We start from the raw sequence: 22664 nt of genomic DNA, 5'->3' as shown, positions 1-22664 counted from the left end.
CTCAGAATGATCCAAATTTCTAAAAAAGTATTGTTCAAAATGAAAAAATTATTTTTGTGAATTTGTTTAAAAAAAATTGTACCACGGCACCGCCCGGCACCCTGTGGATATGTTATAAGGACCTCCTTTTGAGTAACTTTGTGCAAAAAAAAACGAATCGGAATAATTTCGCTAGCGGGGGCGACGATACAGCCCGGTCTATATGTGTCTATCTTTGTAAGGTCTCCCATGTTGTACAGTGGAACCTCGTTAACTCAGATTAATCAGGACCGCGGCCGATCCGGGTTATCGAAAATCCGGGTTAGCCGGAGAAAATGGTAAAAATGAATAAAATGCGGAATACTTACAAATAAACTCCGTTATAATTGAAATAACATGAAATATATGTATGTATATGCACAGTACACATCTAAATTACGTATCAATTACGCCTTTATCAATTCTACCTAATGCTTCTAGTTTCTTTTCCATTGTCACTACAATATTTTTACGTTTTAACAGTGAAGACTAAGACCATTGTTTAAAAAGGAATTTTTTAATAGTCTTTTAGTCTTTTTTAAACAATGCCAAGACAGTTTGAAATAAATAAGGGATACTACAGGTGGCTGTTGTTTCCGATAACACGACAATGAACGTCGTGTGCCATGAGTCATTTTTACTATCGTATAATGTAGTTCAAATTACACAAATACCCATTATCTCTCAAATATTATATTACATACATTTTTATTGTTGAAATATTTGTCTGATAAATATCAGGTTAGCCGGACTTCCGGGTTATCGGGGGCCGACTTATCGGGGTTCCAGTGTATTATGATGTTCCAACGTTGGTCTTTTTGTCTAGTAGGTAGTGTGGCTAGCCAAGCTCCTTATGATTTTGGCAATTTTTGTTGTGATATCCTCAAATTTTTTTTTTGAACTTATCCAGTCGTTCTTCTTTCTAACAGTCGTATACGTACTAACGTTGTCCTTTCTGTTGTGGCTAAATAGTTTATTCATATTTGCCTTAGTTAGGGTCCAGGTTTGACATCCACATGTCATGATAAGAATAATGCACTGGGCACTGGTTGAAAACTTTGCTCCTGAATTATTGAGGTATTCTTCGGTTCTTGAGTATATACTTTGTTGTTCTTTGTCAAATTGCAGAATTTGGTGTAGATAGATATATTCTTGAAGGAGAAGCAACTAGGGGCAGAGATACTTTGAGACATATGCTGGGGGAAGACAGGGCCCGACTTAGGCTGTAGCGCTATATGAGACAGAGAGAGAGAGAGATAGAGAGAGAGAGAGAGAGAGAGAGAGAGAGAGAGAGAGAGAGAGAGAGAGAGAGAGAGAGAGAGAGGCAGAGAGAGAGAGAGAGAGAGAGATTCTTGGACTTGTTCTATCTCATTGTCATTTACAGTTATACGTCAGGGTCGTCTGTATTTGTCATTGTTTTGATTATGTCATATTCATTTTTAGGCTGACGTATCAGTGGCGGATCTAGACATTTGCCTTGGGAGATGAAATTTGCCTTAGGAGGGTAATTCCAATGAAAAACCAACTAAACGACATAAAAAAGATAAATCCAAACCACATAAAATACATAAATAATAACTAGTATGCATTATTGTTCTTCAAGTGCCATCTCCGCGACGGAGGTCGGCAATCATCATGGCTATTCGGACTTTAGAGATGGCTGCTCTGAAAAGCTCATTTGATGTACCTCTGTACCATCTCTCAGGTTGCGCAGCCACCTTTTTCCTTAAATCTTTCCAATATTGAGTTGGAGCAAGTTGTATGTCTCTCCACGTGTAATATGTCTGATATATTCCAATTTTCTGGTTTTGATTGAATTTAAGATTTCCATTTCTTTATTCATCTTTCTCAAAACATCTTTGTTTGTGACGTGTTCTGTCCATGATATTTTTAAAATTCTTCTATAGATACACTCACAACTCGAATAATTGCAGTGTTTTTATTGATGCTGCATTCAAGGTTGAAGCTTCCATTCCGTAAAACAAAGTCGACAAAACGTAGAAAACATTGAATTTGTCTGTCTGCGTGGTTTAAGTTTCATGTCAGCTAAAATATTTTTGTTTCAACAATTTTTTTGAATTTCAGACCTTATTAAAGGAGGGGCGTTTCCCCTTTTTCCCTCCCCATAAATCCGCCACTATGACGTATTGGGAGCTACCTGCGAGTTCCTCCATCATAGTTAGTAATTCCTCAAATGTGTTCGCTATAATCACGATGTCGTCAGCGTTTTTGAGGTAGTTGAATGTGTTACCATTAACGTTGAATACATCAGTTTGTATACATCAATTTTGTTATAAACATTTTTTGATACACTTCATCGTTTAGCCTCAACAAAAGAAAACCAGAGGCTTGGCGCACCCTTATAAAATATCCGGGGTTGTTCATTAATTAAGTCTTTTTTTTTTTGTTAGCAAAAAGAAGAATTTCCAGGCTGAGGAACCTAAGAGAGTGGTACAGTTGCAGCTCAGTAGATCTTTTCAGAACAGCCGCTAATAAGGTACGGATAGCTCTGATGATAGCCAACCTCCGATAGGAGGAGGAACTACACGAAGAAGAAGAGCAAAGGTCTGTCTTCCACCAATAAAAAAGAATGTGTGTGTACTTTGTACGCACGTAAGAAGTTATACTTCTACTACATATTATGTGATTTTTAAGACTATACCAAAAATTTAAAAAAATAAAAGAATAAAACGCACACAAACACATTGAAAAATGCCACAAAGAAAAAATGATTTCTGGACGATAATAATTGTTGGCAAAAATTTTAAATACGCATTTGCTGAAAAAAAAATTATATAACAAATATACTTACAATCATAATATGCATAAAAAAATAAAAAAATAAAACTTGCATCGGGAATTGAACCCTTGAATTTCGTGCCGCTTTGACTCGTAATCGAAGCGTAGACTCACTCGCGCGTCCAATCGCACATTATTTATCATGTGGAAAAATACGGTAACTGAACGTTTTACTGTTTGACACTTGTTTTGAAAATTATGTAGTTTAAATTTTGTGGAAGAAAATATAAAAATATAACAAAACAGTAAGAAAACAATATATTAGATGAAGATTGGTAGAATTTTGTTGGTAATCAAATTAAGTATGTAAATCAAAGCATTACATACCTACTAGATAAATAAATCTACGCCAAAAAATCATAATTTAAAAATAAAAATCGAACCTCATTTGGGATTTCTCTCTAAAATCCGCATTCTTGAGAAAATAAATGTATGTATTTCAACCTAATCCAAATGTATAATTACAATATGATTATAATAAAAACTAGGTACTTACAGTGGCGGCTCGTACCACTTTAAGAAGGTAGTGCCACAACTCGGGCAGCCGCCAAAATTTTTAGTGACGGATTCACGATATTGTCAAAAAAAGGTATACTGACAACAAAAACTAAAACAAAATATGCGCGGATACTTTTATCTTATGTACATATCTTAAGTTTATTGATCTGAGGTACCAAGCAATTGTCCAACATTGATCAATACAGTTCCGTAAATTAATTAATAATAAAAACCTCTTAACCTACCACCAGTATTTACTGCTGATAGTGTTTGAAAATTGTTATTACGATTTAGTCTCTATTTACCAATTTATAAAAATTATACTATTTCATTATTCACACACATGCACAAATTTTTGTAATGTCACTTTTAAAGTTTACGATATATAAAGTTCATTCTTCTATTTTTTGGTTGCAAAGTTTTCAATGACTTTATAATTAAAATTATCAATACAATTTACAAAATGCTTTTCTGCAGATAGCATACCTAAAGCGCTAGGTTTCGATGTAAACATCGAAAAACAGCTTTCTGCTTCAGATGTTGATATAGGAATGGTAACTAAAATACTTAAAAGTTTAATAGTTTCTTCAAATGTGCTTTTTAAACCTTCCCTCTACAATAAAACCGATAGCGAAACAGCCCCAGAGGTAGTACTTAATTCATCTCGCTAATACAGTACCTACTTCTAATTCAGTTTTAAACCGAGTTTTGCTTAAAAATTAAAATTGTCTCCATGTTTCATTAAGAAATGATTCGGAGAACTGATGCGTATAAGCAGAAATCTTCTCCGACATAAATAAATTAGAAGCTACTAAATGTCCGGAGAAGGTAGGCCATTGAAAGATCTGGTACTTTGAATAATATGAACCTTTAAGTCGTTGTCTAATTCGGCGCTAAAATTGACCAGGTCCTTAAATATGCCTCTATTTTCTGAATTTTCTTTTTCGTCGTGACCTCTTAAAGCTAACTCGAAAGCTCCACAACACCTTATAACATTTGTAGTTCTTTTTCTAGCGAAAAACCACCAAAAAAATTTTTAAAATACTAATCTTTATTGTCAATTAATAAATGAAACTTAAGAAATAATCAAAATATTATCAAAATACCCACGATCATGATGCACTAAAAGTTTAATTATAAATACAAAAACTTTTTAACGGAAAATATACATAATAAAAGCGACAAACCAGCACGTAAAGAAACTCAAAATAAATAGACCTGGCTTCATACCCTCGTGCCTGGCACAGAGATTCTAATGTTAAGGTATACTAATAGTCCAATATAGCTCTTTCTCTGTCACTTACATAGAATGCTCGTAAAATCTTTCTCTCTTTAGTCGTGCCAGTACTGACTTCGGCGCGAAGGAGATTCTCCTGTCGAATACTCTCCGCTGTCGGCAGGGATTGTATTGCGCCCATAGTTGCCATATTTTATATAATTTATGAAGATCAAAAGAAATACACACAAAAAAATTAACAGGAATTAAAAAGTTTTGAAGATAAAAAATATGTTTATGGATAGTTAGCAAGGTAGTGCCATGGCTCTATGGTACTACCTCACGGGCCGCCACTGGGTACTTACCAAATTAGAATGAGTTTTCCTTGTCCAAAATAGTCCAAAAGTCCAAAAATATAGGTATATGAAAACTATTTAAAAAGGCAGTATAACTATTAACTAACTTTTGTTTGTTGTTTCTTTTCACACAAATTTTAAAACGCAACAACCATAAATAATCTAACTACAGCTGTGCCACAGCCACCATATTGAATAATTTTTGACATGTCATTTGAACATCCAATCAGAACAAAGTTATAATGCGCATGCGCCCGGTCACTAGGTTTTCCCATATAAAAATTTACCCTCTATCGCCGGTAAAGAAGTATAACTTCAAAAACCATTTAATAAATACTAAATTTATTATTTTTAAACTTTTATTTTAACAATGGTATTAGCTTTACCAAAACTATAATAAGCCAAAAATGGACAAACTTCCATCAACCACAGAGCCAAATGCTCCAGCCAATTAAAAATTATTCTAAAAATACTGTATTTCAATACTATGGTTAAAACAAATCCTATAATCCAAAACCTAAATCTCAGAAGGAGACTCATGTCAAATAACTTCTTGTGTTCTTTGCTCTCCAATATTTTCTGGTTATTGTTGTCATCTACAGGTTTAAGTAAATCATAGAGGTAGTTCATCATTACTTTATATCTTAGTATTGGATTCATTGTCCAAAGACCATGTATCAGATGTCTACTCATTTTCAAATAGGTGCGATCTCTTTTCTCGACCTGAGGAAAAAATGATCTGTCTATTAAAAGGTTGCATATTTCTTTGGTTTCTTCAACTGATTCACGGCAAATATTGAATCTGAAAAGTAGAATATTAGTTAACTGAAAATTTTGTAAAAGAAAAGAGATAAAAAATTAATTCATTCAGTATATGTATATACCTTTCTCTAACAGTGAGCCTAAAGAACACCACCACACCACAGCAAAGATCAGTTTAACGGAACAACTTGAAGATTAAAGTAAACAAAGGCGTGTAACACGGTGATTCTATCTCCCCGACACTGTGTAACCTGATATTGGAAGCAATAATAAGGGGGACAAACTTCGCAAACAAAAACATTATTACAGATCAAGTTCAAGTATGTAATAGTATAATATACTATTACTGTATATTACACAGATGATCAGTGGCGTGCTGGAACTTTTAAAGCGGCCCGGTGATTTTATAGAAAAGCGGCCTCCCATCCTCATTTTACCTTCTATTATCAGGATTTTTTATTCATTATTTATAAAACAAAAATATAAATTATTTTTAAACCAAACATAAAACTTGGAATTCAATGAAATTTTTTTGAATATGCGCTGTTTTTTATTTAAGAATAAGCAATCTTACAAATAATAAATATTATCACATATATGACAATATTGTTTGTAGTAAGGCAGAAACCATAATTTCCTAAATAAAAAATATACAGTGAGCACGTAAAGGTTGGAATAAATTCATTTTCTCGAGAATGAACGACTTTGGAAAAAAAATCCCGAAACAGGTCAAATTTTGTTTTTAAATTACGACTTTTTGGCATATATATATATCATACTAGTGACATCACCCATCTTGGCGAGATGACGTCATCAATGATTTTTTTAAATGAGAATAGGGGTCGTGTGATAGCTCATTTTAAAGGTAATTTAATTCTCTATTCAGTAATATAAACATTAACATAATTATTTATACACGGCGTCCAAATTTTTTTTTAAATTAAACTTATTGACATAAAAGAAGAATGTATTTTATTTATTTAATTCAAAATACATTTTACTGCTCTCAGAAAACAGAAAAAACAATGTTTATTTGAAAAATAATCATTGCTTTTCGCTTAAATTAAATTTCAAACTGTCAAGAGGCAAGTGGATGGCTGCTTTAATATTGAATTTAAGCAAAAAACAATATTTATTTATCAAATAAACATTTTTTTCCTGTTTTCTAATAGCAGTAAAATGTATTTTGAATTAAATAAATTACAGATATTCTTCTTTTTATGTCAATAAATTTAATTCACAGAAAAATAAATTTTTTTGGACACCCTGTATAAATAATGATATTATTGTTTATATTACTGAATAGAGAATTGAATTACCTTTCAAATGACCTATCATTCGACCCTATTCTCATTTAAAAAAAATCATCGATGATGTCATCACGCCCAGACGGGTGACGTCACTAGTATGATATATATGCCAAAAAGTCGTGATTTAAAAAAAATTGATCTGTTTCGGAATTTTTTTCCAAAGTCGTCCATTCTCGAGAAAATAAATTTATTCCAACCTTTACGTGCTCACTGTAAATATATGAATTTAGTGTAATTAAGATAAAAGGAAAATACAATTTTATGAATTTTTCAATTATGCTTTAAATTGAATTTTAGTAAATCAATTAGAAAATAGAGTACAAATAAAAGTAGTACAGTACAAATACTTTAATTTAATAATAATGTTTTAAATGTTTATACAACGCAATAATCTAAACATTATTTTGCAATTACTTTGTAAAATAATTAACTGTCAAGCAATAATTTCCGCATTAAGATTTTTGAGCAAATTCGTCGATTAGTTCAGTTGGAGTTGTGATAGTAAATATCCTCAAAAATTTTTTAGCAATCAGGATTTTAGAGCTTTAGATAAATCACAAGCGTTGTCATTACCACTGTTTTTAATAATCTCTTCTAAACTTAAAATTAATTCAACAAATAAACTTTCTGAACTGAATTATCTTCTACTAAAATTAAGTCTTGTGTTTTTGCAATATTTTTTCTAAACATCCATTCTCAGATAACTATCTCAAAAAAAGAAGCAATGACATTTAATAGTCCAAACAATGTTGATTCTAAACCTCGATTTTTAAATAGGAGCAGTACTTCAAATTTACCGCGCTGTAATGCTTGTTTGTAATTGGTTCAATCATAGGCAAGTTTACTCCAATAAATTATAAAATTTTGACACTATTGACATTTGTGAAATTTTTAAACTAATGGCATTTAACATTCATAGGTTAATTAAGATATATCGGCGATTTTTTGTGTTTTCTGCCATATTCCTTTAAATTTTAGATTTTTAGTCTGCTTTTATATGAAAAACAGTTGATTTTAGACCCGTGTTGAGCTGGCCCCCCCCACTTGCAAAAATTAAAAAACAAATAGCCCTGATTTATGAGCTATTTATGAGCTCTCATATTCCGCAAACTAAAAATTTTGAGCTCGTTCCACTGAGCAGGAATTTAATACCCTAGTGGGGGGGGGCTGAGTCAGCCCCCCCCCACTACTTAAAAATAGGAATATTGAATCGGTTTTTGCGGCAGAATTACGAGCTATTTATGAGCTCTTGAAATTATATAGTTTCGATTTTTGAGCTCATCCCCTTCACCCCCAAACAACCCTTTAATTGATTTAACTTAAGAGAAAGATGCTGAGAAAACTTAAAATATATCGTTTTGCGGATATAATTCATATAGCTTATATACTCTAAGAATAAACTATTAAATCAAGAGCATTTCGATTATTCAGCTACAACCCCTTCGCAAGAAAACCACCCTATCTTCCCGGCTTAAGAGAAAGTTGTACTTAAAATGCATTAAACTAATTATTTGGCAACTACATATCATTTAATAATTTATAAGCTTCCAAATTACGCGCATTTAGATCAGTAAATTGCAATTTATTTTGTATAGTGCAGTCACTGAAGGTAAAAATCAACGATTACCTTCAATTTCGGTGAACCTTCATCGATTTTCACGAAAATTGGTCAGTAGTTAGAGGATACGTCAAGAAACAAAGGTGACATGGTACCACCTTGCGCCTTTACCCTGAGGGTGGATACCGCCCCTTCTCGGGGGTGAAAATTATTTTATAAAAAATAAATGCACAAATTAATAAAAGAACAAATTAAAAGCAAAATTTATTATATAAAGTTAATAAAATAAGTCAATACTTTTTAAGTTATTAAAGATCAAAGATTTTAATTATTTGTGAAAAAAATGCATGTTTTGAAAAGGTTTTTTGTAAATCACTGAAAAACTTTAAGTTTTTACAAAAAAGTTAATAGTAGTTTAATTCGTATAGCTTATATTCTAAGAATAAATTCTTAAATCACGCGTCTTTCGATTATAGAGCTACAACCCCTTCTCAAGAAAGCGACCTCATATTCCCGGCTTAAGTGAGAGTTGTTCTTAAAATAATTTAAATTAATTATTTGGCGACTACATATCGTTTAATAATTTATGAGCTTGCAAAATATACGCATCTCAATTATGAATTGCCATTTTCTTTCTGTAGTGCAGTCACTGAAGGTAAAAATCAACTAGTACCTTCGATTTCGGTAAATCTCCATTTATTTTCACGAATTGACAATAACAACTTGGGGTTTTAGCCTGGGGTATATGTCACCCCTTCTCGGGAGTGAAAATTACTTTATTAAAAATAACCCCACAAATCGAGAGAGGGACAAATTGTAAGCAAAATTTGTTATATAATGTGATTAAAATAAATCAATACTTTTTGAGTTATTAAAGATCAAATATTTTAATTTTTGGAAAGAAAATGCATGCTTTAAGCGATTTTTCATAAATGACTCAAAAACTGTAAGTTTTTACAAAAAAGTTTTCATCACTAAAATTGAAGCTAATAAAAAATATAATAAATTGATTACTTGAAAAGCCCTTTAATGTTAATTTAAAGTAAGTTATTGATAATTAAATGTATATTTTTTTCCGCGACTGTTAAAATCTAAGGGTTCAAGCTTAAATAACGGGAAAGAGATGCATTTTATAACACTTAGGTACTAAATACTTGTCAAAGTACTTAGAAATACCTATGCAAAATAAGATGCAGAAAAAGTTGATAGTATCAAAATCCGCTCACCAATTTTCGTGAAAATGAATGGAGATTTACCGAAATCGAAGGTACTAGTTGATTTTTACCTTCAGTGACTGCACTATAGAAAGAAAATGGCAATTCAATAATTGAGATGCGTATATTTTGCAAGCTCATAAATTATTAAACGATATGTAGTCGCCAAATAATTAATTTAAATTTTTTTAAGAACAACTCTCTCTTAAGCCGGGAATATGGGGTCGTTTTCTTGCGAAGGGGTTGTAGCTCTATAATCGAAAGACGCGTGATTTAAGAGTTTATTCTTAGAATATAAGCTATACGAATTAAACTACTATTAACTTTTTTGTAAAAACTTAAAGTTTTTCAGTGATTTACAAAAAACTTTTCAAAACATGCATTTTTTTCACAAATAATTAAAATCTTTGATCTTTAATAACTTAAAAAGTATTGACTTATTTTATTAACTTTATATAATAAATTTTGCTTTTAATTTGTTCTTTTATTGATTTGTGCATTTATTTTTTATAAAATAATTTTCACCCCCGAGAAGGGGCGGTATCCACCCTCAGGGTAAAGGCGCAAGGTGGTACCATGTCACCTTTGTTTCTTGACGTATCCTCTAACCACTGACCAATTTTCGTGAAAATCGATGAAGGTTCATCGAAATTGAAGGTAATCGTTGATTTTTACCTTCAGTGACTGCACTATACAAAATAAATTGCAATTTACTGATCTAAATGCGCGTAATTTGGAAGCTTATAAATTATTAAATGATATGTAGTCGCCAAATAATTAGTTTAACGCATTTTAAATACAACTTTCTCTTAAGCCGGGAAGATAGGGTGGTTTTCTGGCGAAGGGGTTGTAGCTCAATAATCGAAATGCTCTTGATTTAATAGTTTATTCTTAGAGTATATAAGCTATAGGAATTATATTCGCAATACGATATATTTTAAGTTTTCTCAGCATCTTTCTCTTAAGTTAAATCAATTAAAGGGTTGTTTGGGGGTGAAGGGGATGAGCTCAAAAATCGAAACTATATAATTTCAAGAGCTCATAAATAGCTCGTAATTCTGCCGCAAAAACCGATTCAATATTCCTATTTTTAAGTAGTGGGGGGGGCTGACTCAGCCCCCCCCACCAAGGGTATTAAATTCCTGCTCAGTGGAACGAGCTCAAAATTTTTAGTTTGCGGAATATGAGAGCTCATAAATAGCTCATAAATCAGGGCTATTTGTTTTTTAATTTTTGCAAGTGGGGGGGGCCAGCTCAACACGGGTTGATTTTAGAACTCTTTAGCGACATGATCAACCAAAAAAGAAGATGAGTTTGGTTATTTTTATAGTGACATTATTGGGTGCGATAATATAATGTCTTTTGAGTTTACTCCTCCTATTTAAAAAATGAACCATATAATTATGTTAGTTGTAGCATCACAAATAACTAAGTTAAGTTTGTGAGCGTAACACCAAACAAAATTTGCCCGGATGAGAATGGTTCCGACCAGGTTTCTAAACTGGCTAGCTTTAAAAAAGAATTACATTTTCTTGAAATGTTTTGTTAATATCATTCGATTATAAATTAAAAAAAAATTTTGTTACATATAAAATTTTTCTGAAAAATAGGTACTTATTTAACCGGCCTCAAGAGGCCGCAGCCTCTCGGTGATTGCACCGTTTCGTTTATATGGCCAGCACGCCACTGCAGATGATGTACTCATCATAGCAAAGACAAAGATGACACTTATAAAAGCAGTTGAAAAATTAAATAAGGAAGCAAATAGAATAAAGCTAGAGATAAATTAGCACAAAACAAATTACTTACATGACGATAGGGAAGAATGACAAAACAACTCAGAAATAACAATAGGAATAACCGGAAAATAGTGAATAGAGGAAAGAATTCTGAAACGTAAAATAACGTATAAAAGGACTATAAATCTACGGAAAAGAAATACTCTAAGAGAACAAAGATGAACCTATATAAGACCTTAATAAGACCTGTTGTTGCATTATATGGGATAGAAACAACGATGATTAACAAGAAAGAGGAAGATAGCCTTCTGAAATTTGAAAGAAAAGTAATGAGAACGATACTAGGTCACATTGTAACAAGAGAGAGAGAGAGAGAGAGAGAGAGAGAGAGAGAGAGAGAGAGAGAGAGAGAGAGAGAGAGAGAGAGAGAGAGAGAGAAAGAGAGAGAGAGAGAGAGAGAAGAATGAAAACAAGTGTCAAAATTGAAGAAGAGTTAAAGGGAGAAAATATAGTCAGATACATAAGACTTTTCGCTTGGAATGGATAATACATAACCAGAGACGCCCACACCCAGACATGTTGAGAAGTATAACTAATTGGACATCACTATGGCCAGTATGGAGGAAGGTCTAAAATCTAGAAGAAGATAGCTGGATGATGTAGAAGAAGTTATAAGAACAATTATTAATGTTAAAGACACGAAAGTTCAGTTTAAGGACAGGATGAAATCGAAAAGAGCCAAGATAGCAGCAAAGACTCACAGCAAGCTATAAATGACATAGAGGAGTAATCCTCACTCAAGAATAGGAATTTGAACTCCATGAGGCAGCTATAATCCTCAGGGATTATAATGCTAAATAAATGAATGAATTAATGAATGATTATACCTTTCTTCTATTCCCATTAAATATCCCACTACTCTCCATACATGGATGAAAGCTTTCCATTCTTCTTCGGTGACGTTGTGCAACCCAACCATTCCTGGCCTTGCTACTTGGAATCCCATAAATCCAAACTGTGTAAACGCCATATCTGCTTGGGATATTCTACATAGACCATACGTCGAGCCTTTTTTACTAGCAGCGGTGTGTTTTTTGTTGACTTCCTGTATAGACCCCCATAACCTAAAAAATTAAATAAGTAATATAGATTTCTACATTTTGCTATTATAAAATATGTAATGAGTAATTGATAACAGAAAGAGTTCCTAGTGAATTGAGTTAATAAATAGTACCTAAACAATGGAAAACAGAAATAACTGACAAAAAATAGCGCCCAAAAGAGCTAAGAGAAAACAAGAAAACATACTGAAATTATATAGGCTATTGATTATGTTTAAAATAAGATAGCTAAAAGGAACTACAACGTTAACGGGGTTTTATTATTTCATATGGTCAATAGACATCTATATATGAAAAAACCGCGGAGTGCTACCATTTAAAGGGGTGCGTTTTTGAGAAATGGGTGAATTAGTCTCTGGGCACAGGTTACATTAGGGTGAGTTCTATGCCCTTTTGGTACAAACATATCTACATAAAAATTATTCCTGGTTAAATTTGCTATCTAAATATCACTTTTTAAAGTCAATGATACTTTTTTTTACAAAAATATATTCAAAAGAAAAAGCACAAATAAACCCAAAAGAAAGAAATTTTGTTTTTTTTTCCATAACTTTTGTCCACGAGGATATAGGTATAGACATTGCTGTACAGAAAAGAAACCTACATATTTCTTCTTTAAAATGTTGTTTAGTAGAGGTAATTAGGATTTATAGTTTTCGAAATATGATTTTTCAAAATTCGCCACTCACAGCAATTTTGGGCAATTTTCCTTGTTATTTTGCAAATATTGTTCTGTAACTTTTTTCTACGTAATTTTAGGTATATGCAATGGTACATGTAATAGGATTAGAAATCAATTACCTTTAAAATGGTCTACTGTATAACGTTGTACGACTTTTTTTAAAGAGATTATGGTTTTTCAAGGTTTAATATTTTAACGATTTTTTATAATATAATATAAAAATAAAATAATATTATTATATAATTATATATTATATAGTATTATATTATATATAGTATATATATATATATATACAAAATATGCATAAGATGGAATGCAACCACAGACACGTGTTTCTGACTTATTAGTCGTCATCAGTATGGTATAGCCAAACAGGAGCAACGCAACCAATTTGTGGCTGTAATGTTAGAAGACCCTCAGGATTCGAGAACAACAACTAACACATCCACGGAGGAAGGTACAGCTACCTGAGGAAAGCAATGCCAAACGTTTAAAACGTTTTAAAATCAAACAAGGAGAGGTTAACGCGAGTTTATAGATATCGGCATGGCTCGCAACTCATGGTTCCTCGACATGGCTCCTCAGGTAGCTGTACCTTCCTCCGTGGATGTGTTAGTTGTTGTTCTCGAATCCTGAGGGTCTTCTAACATTACAGCCACAAATTGGTTGCGTTGCTCCTGTTTGGCTATACCATACTGATGACGACTAATAAGTCAGAAACACGTGTCTGTGGTTGCATTCCATCTTATGCATATTTTGTATTTTCATTGTTGCGAGCCATGCCGATATCTATAAACTCGCGTTAACCTCTCCTTGTTATATATATATATATATATATATATATATATATTATATATATATATATATATATATATATATATATATATATATATATATATATATATATATTATAATATTATATTACATATTATATACAAGAATAAAAAACCGCTAAACGCCGTAAAAATGAGTGGCGCATAAAATATTCCAGCTACAAAAGATCTGATATGAATATTACGTGGCGCGAAAATGGATTTTCATTTGATGCAAAACAAAATACTAGTTTTATTTTAAAAGATTTTTCCATATTATTTGCTAAATTTGAAGTAAACGCGCCACAAAAGAGTAACTTTGATACAGTTTGCATTTTAAAACTCTTTTGTGGCGCGTTTACTTCAAATTTAGCAAATATTATGGAAAAATCTTTTAAAATAAAACTAGAATTTTGTTTTGCATCAAATGAAAATCCATTTTCGCGCCACGTAATATTCATATCAGATCTTTTGTAGCTGGAATATTTTATGCGCCACTCATTTTTACGGCGTTTAGCGGTTTTTTATTCTTGTATCAGGAGTTTTTCAAAGTTATTTATAAATTAAATGTATGAAGTTGAATGCAATTTTCCCTTATTACTAGTGTGACCAACTAGCCCGAAAAATCCGGGACATGGCTCAAATTACGAACTCGTGTCCCGGTGTCCCGAACAAGGCTTCCGGGCCATCCGAATTTTCAAAGTTTTGGTAAAATTTTATTTTGAAATTTTGAATAGGTACGTTATTCTTTTAAGAATTCACATTAAATTGAATTGGTGGGACGCAAAAAAGTCGACAATGTCTGGAATGTAATATGTACTAATTTTTTTTCTTCTACGACGCTACAGCCCAAATTGAGCCTTGGCCTCCTTTATTTTTTGCCTCCACCCTTGTTTGTATGTGGCTGCTCTTCTCCATACACGGACTCCTAAAAGTGCTTGTGCGTCGCTGTTTACTGTGTCTTCCCAGCCCTTTCTTGGCTTTCCAACCGGTCTTTTTTCCAGCATTCTAGCGTTCAGTGCTCTTTGTAATACTAGTACCACATAAAAAATTTCCTTTTTTAAGAACGATTTCCGGATTGGGAGTCGAAACGTCAAAAACTAAGAAAAATGTAGTTATAATTACAATCAATTGTTGCTTAATCCCAACAAAAATATCATTGTCAACATAAAAAATGTTAAATTATCAATAAAATGATGATGTTAAAGTTCTATATTTGAAAAACATGGCCCGATTTTCATTGAAAAGTCCCGGATTTTAAGTATTTTTTCAGCTTTGTCCCGAGTTCGACTGAATTGGAGTTGGTCACACTACCTATTACACGTCAAGCTTTATAAATGGTCACCTTTGTTGCATTATATCCCAGATAATCTAGTATCCATCGAATGTACACTAGATTTTTTTCTATTCGAAATAGATTGAAACAAAAATATTGAGATGGCCGGTAAATGAAATCGGATTGCCCGTTGCCAGATCAAATTTAGCGTCGTAACCACTACAACTACATAAACCATTTCGGGAATAATCGTTAATTGGATTATACTTTTATAGCTTAATAACTTCTAAACGGCTTAACCGATTTTGATCAGTAAACATGAGTTTGAAACGTATCGATCAGTAGTATCTGATGGATCTAAGGTCAAGTATGATAACTGAAGCTATTACAGGAATTATTGATCTTAAGAAACCGTTTTTCCCACAGGAAATAGATTTTATCATACTTATGAAGCCTATAACCTAAAAATTCGAACTTTCCCGGATATAAGGTATACACCGTTAGATTCGTCTTAGTCCTTCTACAAACGCTAAGTTATTGGCGCAATTAGTAGGTTGAAATGTTGAGTAATTGTCGAAAAACCAAAATTTTCAAAGTTTAGTTTTTCAGTTTTTCGGCGATACTGAGCCGTGTGTATGTCTAATCCTGACAGCTTAGATACTATTTGAAAACTTAACTCAACGCTATGGATTTGGTGTATTTGCGGTTTTCCCGTCTCTTCTTGAACCGAAGATATATACCCCAAAAAAATATGCTGTTTTGTACCTACCAAGTCCTATAGCTGGCTTATGGGTGGTCAAAAGTCACAAACTACACCGGTTCTAAATCGGGCCTGACCTCCTCTTCAAACACAGAGAAAAAATATCAAATCGGTTTAACTTTTAAACACACATACATACATATCCACAAACATTTTCAATTTTTTAAATAAAAATTGAGTCATATTTCTCAGCTCGATAACTTTTGAATGGTAAAACCGATTTTCAAAATTAGACATGCGTTGGAAAGGTAATGATCAGTTCTATTAGAAGCCGCAAAGGTTGGACTTAATTTTTCGAAGTTTTTGGGAATTTTGGGGACGAGAACGAAAAACAGACCCTAAATAGGAAGGGCCGTAAAATCTACACCCTTGGACCAAAATCGATGGTTGACATATAAATCGGTGAGTCTTTTTCTGAACTTTAAGATGGGAGTTGGCACAATTTTCAATTCAGTCAGATTTAGAAAATTGAAAATTTCGTGCATATAATAGTGTCGCGTGTAGGGGGGTGTATTTCTGAGCCACTGGCGAAAACTGCCGGTCTCTGGTAATTTGTTCGATATAAAACTAATAGCTTCGATAACCACTAAATCGAAAACTATTAATTTTATGAAAAAAATGTATAATGAACATTTTTTTGCTTATAATTAATATTTTTACCAGCATTTGCGGTCAAAATATAATAAAAAATTTCCACCCTCGAGATGAGGTGGCAACCACCCCATGGTAAAAGCGTATTTCTGCATCATATAGATTTTGATCCTTGGACTATCCACTACTTATTGTCAAATTTTCAAACAAATCTATCCATTCTGTAAAAATTGCGAAGTGAAAAATTACAGTTCCTGGACTAATTATACATTTGGAGCTCTATAACTTCTGAACGGCTTACCTGATGTTGATCACCAAACATGAGTTTGAAACGTATTGATAAGTAGTATCTGATGCATCCAAGATCGAGTGTGATAACTGAACGTATTACAGGAATTATTGAGCTTGAAAACCCGTTTTTCCCATAAGAAATAGATTTGATCATACTTATGAAGCCTATAACTTAAAAATTCGAATTTTCCCAGATATGAAGTATACACCGTTAGACGCGTCCTAAGTCCTTCTACAAACGCTCAGTTATTGGCACAATTCGTAGGTTGAAATTTTGAGTAATTGTCGAAAAACCAAAATTTTCAAAGTTTACTTTTTCAGTTTTTTGGCTATGGTGAGCAGTGTATATGCCTCAGCTTGATCGCTTATGCACCATTTAAAAGCTTAATTCAACGCTATTGATTTGGTGTATTTGCGGTTTTCCTGTCTTTCCTTGAACCTAAGATATATACGCCCAAAAAATATGCTATTTTGTATCTACCTAGCCCTCTAGCTGGCTTAAGGGTAGTCGGAAGTCAAAAATTAGACCGGTTCTGAATCGGCCCTCACACCTTCTTGAAACACAGAAAAAATCATTCAGATCGGTGTAACTTTTCCACACACATACATACATACATACATACATACATACATACATACATACATACATACATACATACATACATACATACATACATACATACATACATATCCACAAACATTTTCAATTTTTTAAATAAAAATTGAGTCATATTTCTCAGCTCGATAACTTTTGAATGGTAAAACCGATTTTCAAAATTTAACATGCGTTGGAAAGGTAATTATCTGTGCTATCAGAAGCCGCAAAGGTCGGGCTTAAATTTTTGAAATTTTTGGGAGTTTTGGGGACGAGAACGAAAAACAGGCTTTAAATGGGAAGGGCCGTAAAATCCACACCCTTGGACCAAAATTGATGGTTGACATATGAATGGACGACTCTTTTCCTAAACTTTAAGATGGGTTTTGGCCCAATTTTCAATTCAGTCAGGTTTAGAAAATCGAAAATTTCGTGTATATATAGTGTCGCATGTAGGAGTGTTGTGCGCCACTGGTGAGAACTGCCGTTCTCTGTGGATTATAAAATACCTAATATAAAAAATACTATTTCTTACATTTTTTACGATTATTCTTGAAATTTCTCAAAATAACTTTTTTTTTCTTGTACATGAATATACTATATATTGCTCAATAAAGAGGGCTTACTTTCTGTTCTTTAAAATGGTGTATCACCTATATTTAAATACATAATGGAAACCGAGTGAACGATTTTTTGATATTTTTTTACCTGTATTATTTAAAATTATTTCTTTTACAAAAATTACATAAACATTAGTCTTAGAAAACATCACTTTAGTTAAAATTATTTAAACGTTGACATTTAAAAAATTTTCAAAATCAAACTCCATCCTTTTGTTAGCATTAGCTTCAATAGCTTCCTTTGACACCTCAGTTATCTTAGAGTTCCCACAATTAGTATCCATGCACATGCACCCTTTGCAGAAGATTGAACAACTAATTCCTATCTTTCTACAACCGCAGTTTTTTGTACATCCTTTGGTACATTTACAGGTCACTTTTTCAAGCAAAGCTTGTGGTGCAGGAACTTTGACAGAAAATATTGGAATTAATCCATATTTTGAAGTTTGTCCGACCGAGTCAAGTGGATCCAAAGTATTACCTATAAAAATAAGATTCAATCATAACACACAATCACATAAAAAAGTTATAATAAGGAATTTAAAAAATGATCCTAAAATCAAAAATCGTTGCAAGTACTTATTACATTTTGAAAAAGCACATCTTATTCAAAAATAATCCTAGAATTTTTTATAATACACTATTTTAAAGTAAACAGAATAAGCTTTCTTTTTTGTTATATAATATATACCTAAATGTAGAAAAAAAAGTTATAATGGGAAATTTAAAAAATAATCGTAAAAAATATAAAAACTCGTTAAAAGTATAATTTAAAGTCTTAAAAAAGATAACCTCTTTAAAAGAAGTCGTACAACATTATACAGTAGACCATTTTAAAGGTAATTGATTTCTATTCCTCTTATATGTACCATTGCATATGCCTAAAGTTACGTAGAAAAAAGTTAAAGAACAATATTTTTGCGAAATATCAAGGACATCATATTTCGAAAACTGTAAATCCTAATGACCTCTACCGAACACCATTTTAAAGAGAAAATATGTAAGTTTTTTTCTGTGAAGCAATGTCTATACCTATATCCCCGTGGACAAAAGTTAGGGGACAAAAAACAAAATTTCCTTTTTTTTTGTTTCTGTGTTCTTCTTCTTTTGAATATATTTTTGTAAACGAAAAGTATCTTTGACTTTAAAAAGTTATATTTAGATAGGAAATTTAACCAGGAACAATTTTTATGTAGACGTGTTTCTACCAAAAGTGCATAGAACTCACCCTAATGTAACCTGTGCCCAGGGACTAATTCACCCATTTCTCAAAAACGCACCCCTTTAAATGGTAGCACTCCGCGGTTTTTTCATATATAGAGATTCATTGACCATATGAAATAATAATACCCCGTTAACGTTGTAGTTCCTTTCTATAGTACATAATCAATAGACTAATATCAAAACAAGTTATGTATATGATAAATCTAATAGAACAGAATTTGGAAGTTGACCCTCTCTAGCTTTGTTAGCCCTCCTTAGTACTTCCTCATTAGAAGGTTCTTCTTCTTCTTTTTGTATAGACATGACTCTGTCTGTTTTTTCAATGTGCCTCTAGTAAGTTGTCGTTCCATCGTTTTCGTGGTCTTCCTATTGGGGAACCGTCTCTCGCTGTCCTGACTACCCTATTTGTTGTCATTCGGCTTATGTGGTCATTCCATTCTATTCTTCTGTTTCTTACCCAGTTATTAATGTTATACACCTTGCATCTCCATCGTATATCTGTACTTCTAGCTCTGTCCCATAGAGTCTTACCATCGATTTTTCGAAGGGTTTTCATCTCCGCTATTTCGAGCAATCTTTTTGTCCTCTCTGTGTCGGGTCGTGTTTCTGCCGCGTATGTCATTATTGGTCTGATGACTGTTTTGTAAATTCTGCCTTTCATTTCTTTTCCAATATTTTTATTTCTCCATATTGTATCATTCAGGCAACCTGCGGCTCTGTTTGATCTATTCACTTGATCTTCCACTTCTGTTTCGAGCCTTCCGTAGCTAGATAGTGTGATGCCTAGATATTTAAACTCCATCACTTGTTCTATCATCTGACCTTCCAGCTTCAATTTACATTTTATTGGATCTGCTGTTATAACCATGCATTTTGTCTTTTTTGAGGAAATTAACATGTTAAATATTCTGGCGACTATGTTGAATTGGTGCAGCATACGTTGTAAATCATCTTCACTTTGAGAGATTAGTATTGCATCGTCCGCATAGCAGATTATTTTAAGTTGTTTTTCTCCCATTTGGTATCCTTTTTTAGTTCTTACTTTTTTTATTATTTCGTCCATGATCAGGGATCAGGTTGAACAATAAAGGACTCAAGGAATCACCCCGTCTTATCCCATTGCCGGCTTCAATTGGGTCAGTTAGTTCATCTTCCACTTTTACTTTTATTGTGTTGTTCTGGTAGATGTTTTCTATCGTTTTAATTATTCCCAGAGGTACCTCTCTCGAGTATAACAAGTGGATAACGTCCTTTAATGTGACCCTGTCAAATGCTTTCTTAAGGTCCACGAAACATAAATATGCCGGTTTGTTGTATTCCAACGATTTCTCTTGAACTTGCCTCATTATAAATATAGCGTCAGTGCATGACCTTCCCGACCTAAAACCTTGTTGTTCTTCTGCTAATGTTATAATTTCATTCAATTTGTTTGTTATCACTTTGGTTGTTAATTTTAATGTTGTGTTTAATAAGTTAATCCCTCTGTAATTCTCCGGGTCTGATTTGTCTCCTTTTTTGAAGAGAGGTATTAGGATGCTTGATCTCCATTCTTGTGGTATTCTGTTTTGTTCTATTATTTTTTGTATTAATTTTAATAGTTGTTTAGTTAGATCTTGTCCTCCGTACTTTAGGAGTTCGTTCGATATTCTGTCCTCCCCTGGAGATTTTCTATTTTTTAATTTTCTTAATGCGTCCTTTACCTCTCCCTCCTCGATGTTTATTTCTTCGTTTGTCGTAACTTCGGGTGTTGGTGGTCCATTATCCTCGCCTTTAGCAAATAGAGACCGGAAGTAGTCTGCAAATGTTTCCTTCTGAATGTGTTTCGCTTTTATTAATTCGTTCATCTCCTTTCTTTGTTTCATCATTTCGTTTCTGATTCGTTTGTAGTGGTTGTATGCCTGTTGTGTTTGTTTCGTTCTGTATTGTAAAAAGGCTTTCTTTTTTTCTTCGGATTTTATCTTAACTTCCTCTCTAAACCACGGGGTTTTCTTCTTTAATATGTGAGTACTCGTTACTTTTCTCTCTCCAAGTGATTCTGTTGCAGCGTCGATTATGTTATTTTTGAGTTTTTGCCAGCTTTCATCGATGTTATTGTTTTCTAATATTCCATTCTCAGCAATCTTCTCTGATATTCTTTTCCTGTATAAGTATCCCGTGGATTCCGTATGTAGTCTTTCGACTTTGATTTTTGTTTGTGTTGGTGCTACCCTCTTAGGTATGAAATATTTCATAATGATTCCTATTTTACATAATCCTAGGCTATGGTCGCTACCTACATCTGCTGAGTTGATGCATCTTACGTCGATTATTTTTGATGGATGTATATCTCTGTTGGTTATAACATAATCTATCATAGATCTTTGTCCACGGGTGTTATTGAATGTATATTTGTGTTGGTCTTTGTGGTTAAAAAATGTGTTGTTTATTCTAAGTTCGTTATTTGTGCAGAAGTTTATCATCAGTTCTCCATTTTCGTTTTTAACATTTTCATTGTGTTTTCACTTAATTCCGGGTATTACTTGGTTACCTATTCGAGCGTTAAAATCCCTCAGTATTATCATCTTCCCTCTAACTTGATCTACTACTTGTTGTAATCCGTCATAAAAGATTTCCCTTGTTGTTTGAGGCTTGTTATTTTCTGGGCCTTATACTCCGATGATGTTCAGGTCTTCCTTTTCCATTCTAATTTTTGCTGTGACAATTCTTTCCGATATATATTGACACTCTTTGATGTGATTTTGGTATTTTTGATGTATTAGTAATGCTACACCTTCTTTGGCCCTGTTTTCTTTTGCTACTCCACTGTAAATTAGTGAATGTGCTCCACTGCTCAAAGAAACAATGTGAAGCCTCGGAACCGGACTGATCATTAGAAGGTTGGAGAGGATTAAAATCATGAGGAAAGAGAATACGAAAGACATAATTTATCATCAATAACGGCCCAACCATTGAAAAAATACTTTATAGACGACTCGTGAAAGTGTAACACGTTTTCTGTCGTAGCTTAAGAAATCGAAATTGTATAGAGATTGTACGTAGGGCCGGCGTAGCTCAGGCGGTAGTGTGCTTGACTCGAGTGCTGGTAGGCCGAGGTTCAAATCCTAGCGCCGGCAAGAACAACTAGACATTTTTACAAATGTCTATAAGCCCCAGGTCGACTCAGCCTGAATAAAATGAGTACCTTGGGTAAAACCAGGGGTAATAATAGGCGGTTGATGCGTA

The 22664-nt window shown here is 33.0% G+C and overlaps 1 protein-coding gene across 2 annotated transcripts in view; it reads right to left on the bottom strand.

Moving 5' to 3' along the window:
* Positions 1-5228: 5228 nt before the first annotated feature.
* Positions 5229-22664, bottom strand: part of LOC114334048 (uncharacterized) — a 39936-nt gene continuing 22500 nt past the window's right edge. For both annotated transcript variants that reach the window (XM_050662494.1, XM_050662493.1), the window contains exons 6-7: positions 12358-12594; positions 5229-5689 (exon numbers count right to left, since the gene is read on the bottom strand). In XM_050662494.1, the coding sequence (XP_050518451.1) occupies positions 5239-5689; positions 12358-12594 (688 nt within the window). In that variant the 3' untranslated portion in view covers positions 5229-5238. The remainder of the gene's footprint in view (positions 5690-12357; positions 12595-22664) is intronic.

The sequence above is a fragment of the Diabrotica virgifera genome, chromosome 9 (assembly GCF_917563875.1).
Source record: "Diabrotica virgifera virgifera chromosome 9, PGI_DIABVI_V3a".
NCBI lineage: Eukaryota > Metazoa > Arthropoda > Insecta > Coleoptera > Chrysomelidae > Diabrotica > Diabrotica virgifera.
The sequence above is the reverse complement of the archived record's forward strand: the minus strand, read 5'-3'. Positions and strand labels throughout refer to the sequence as shown.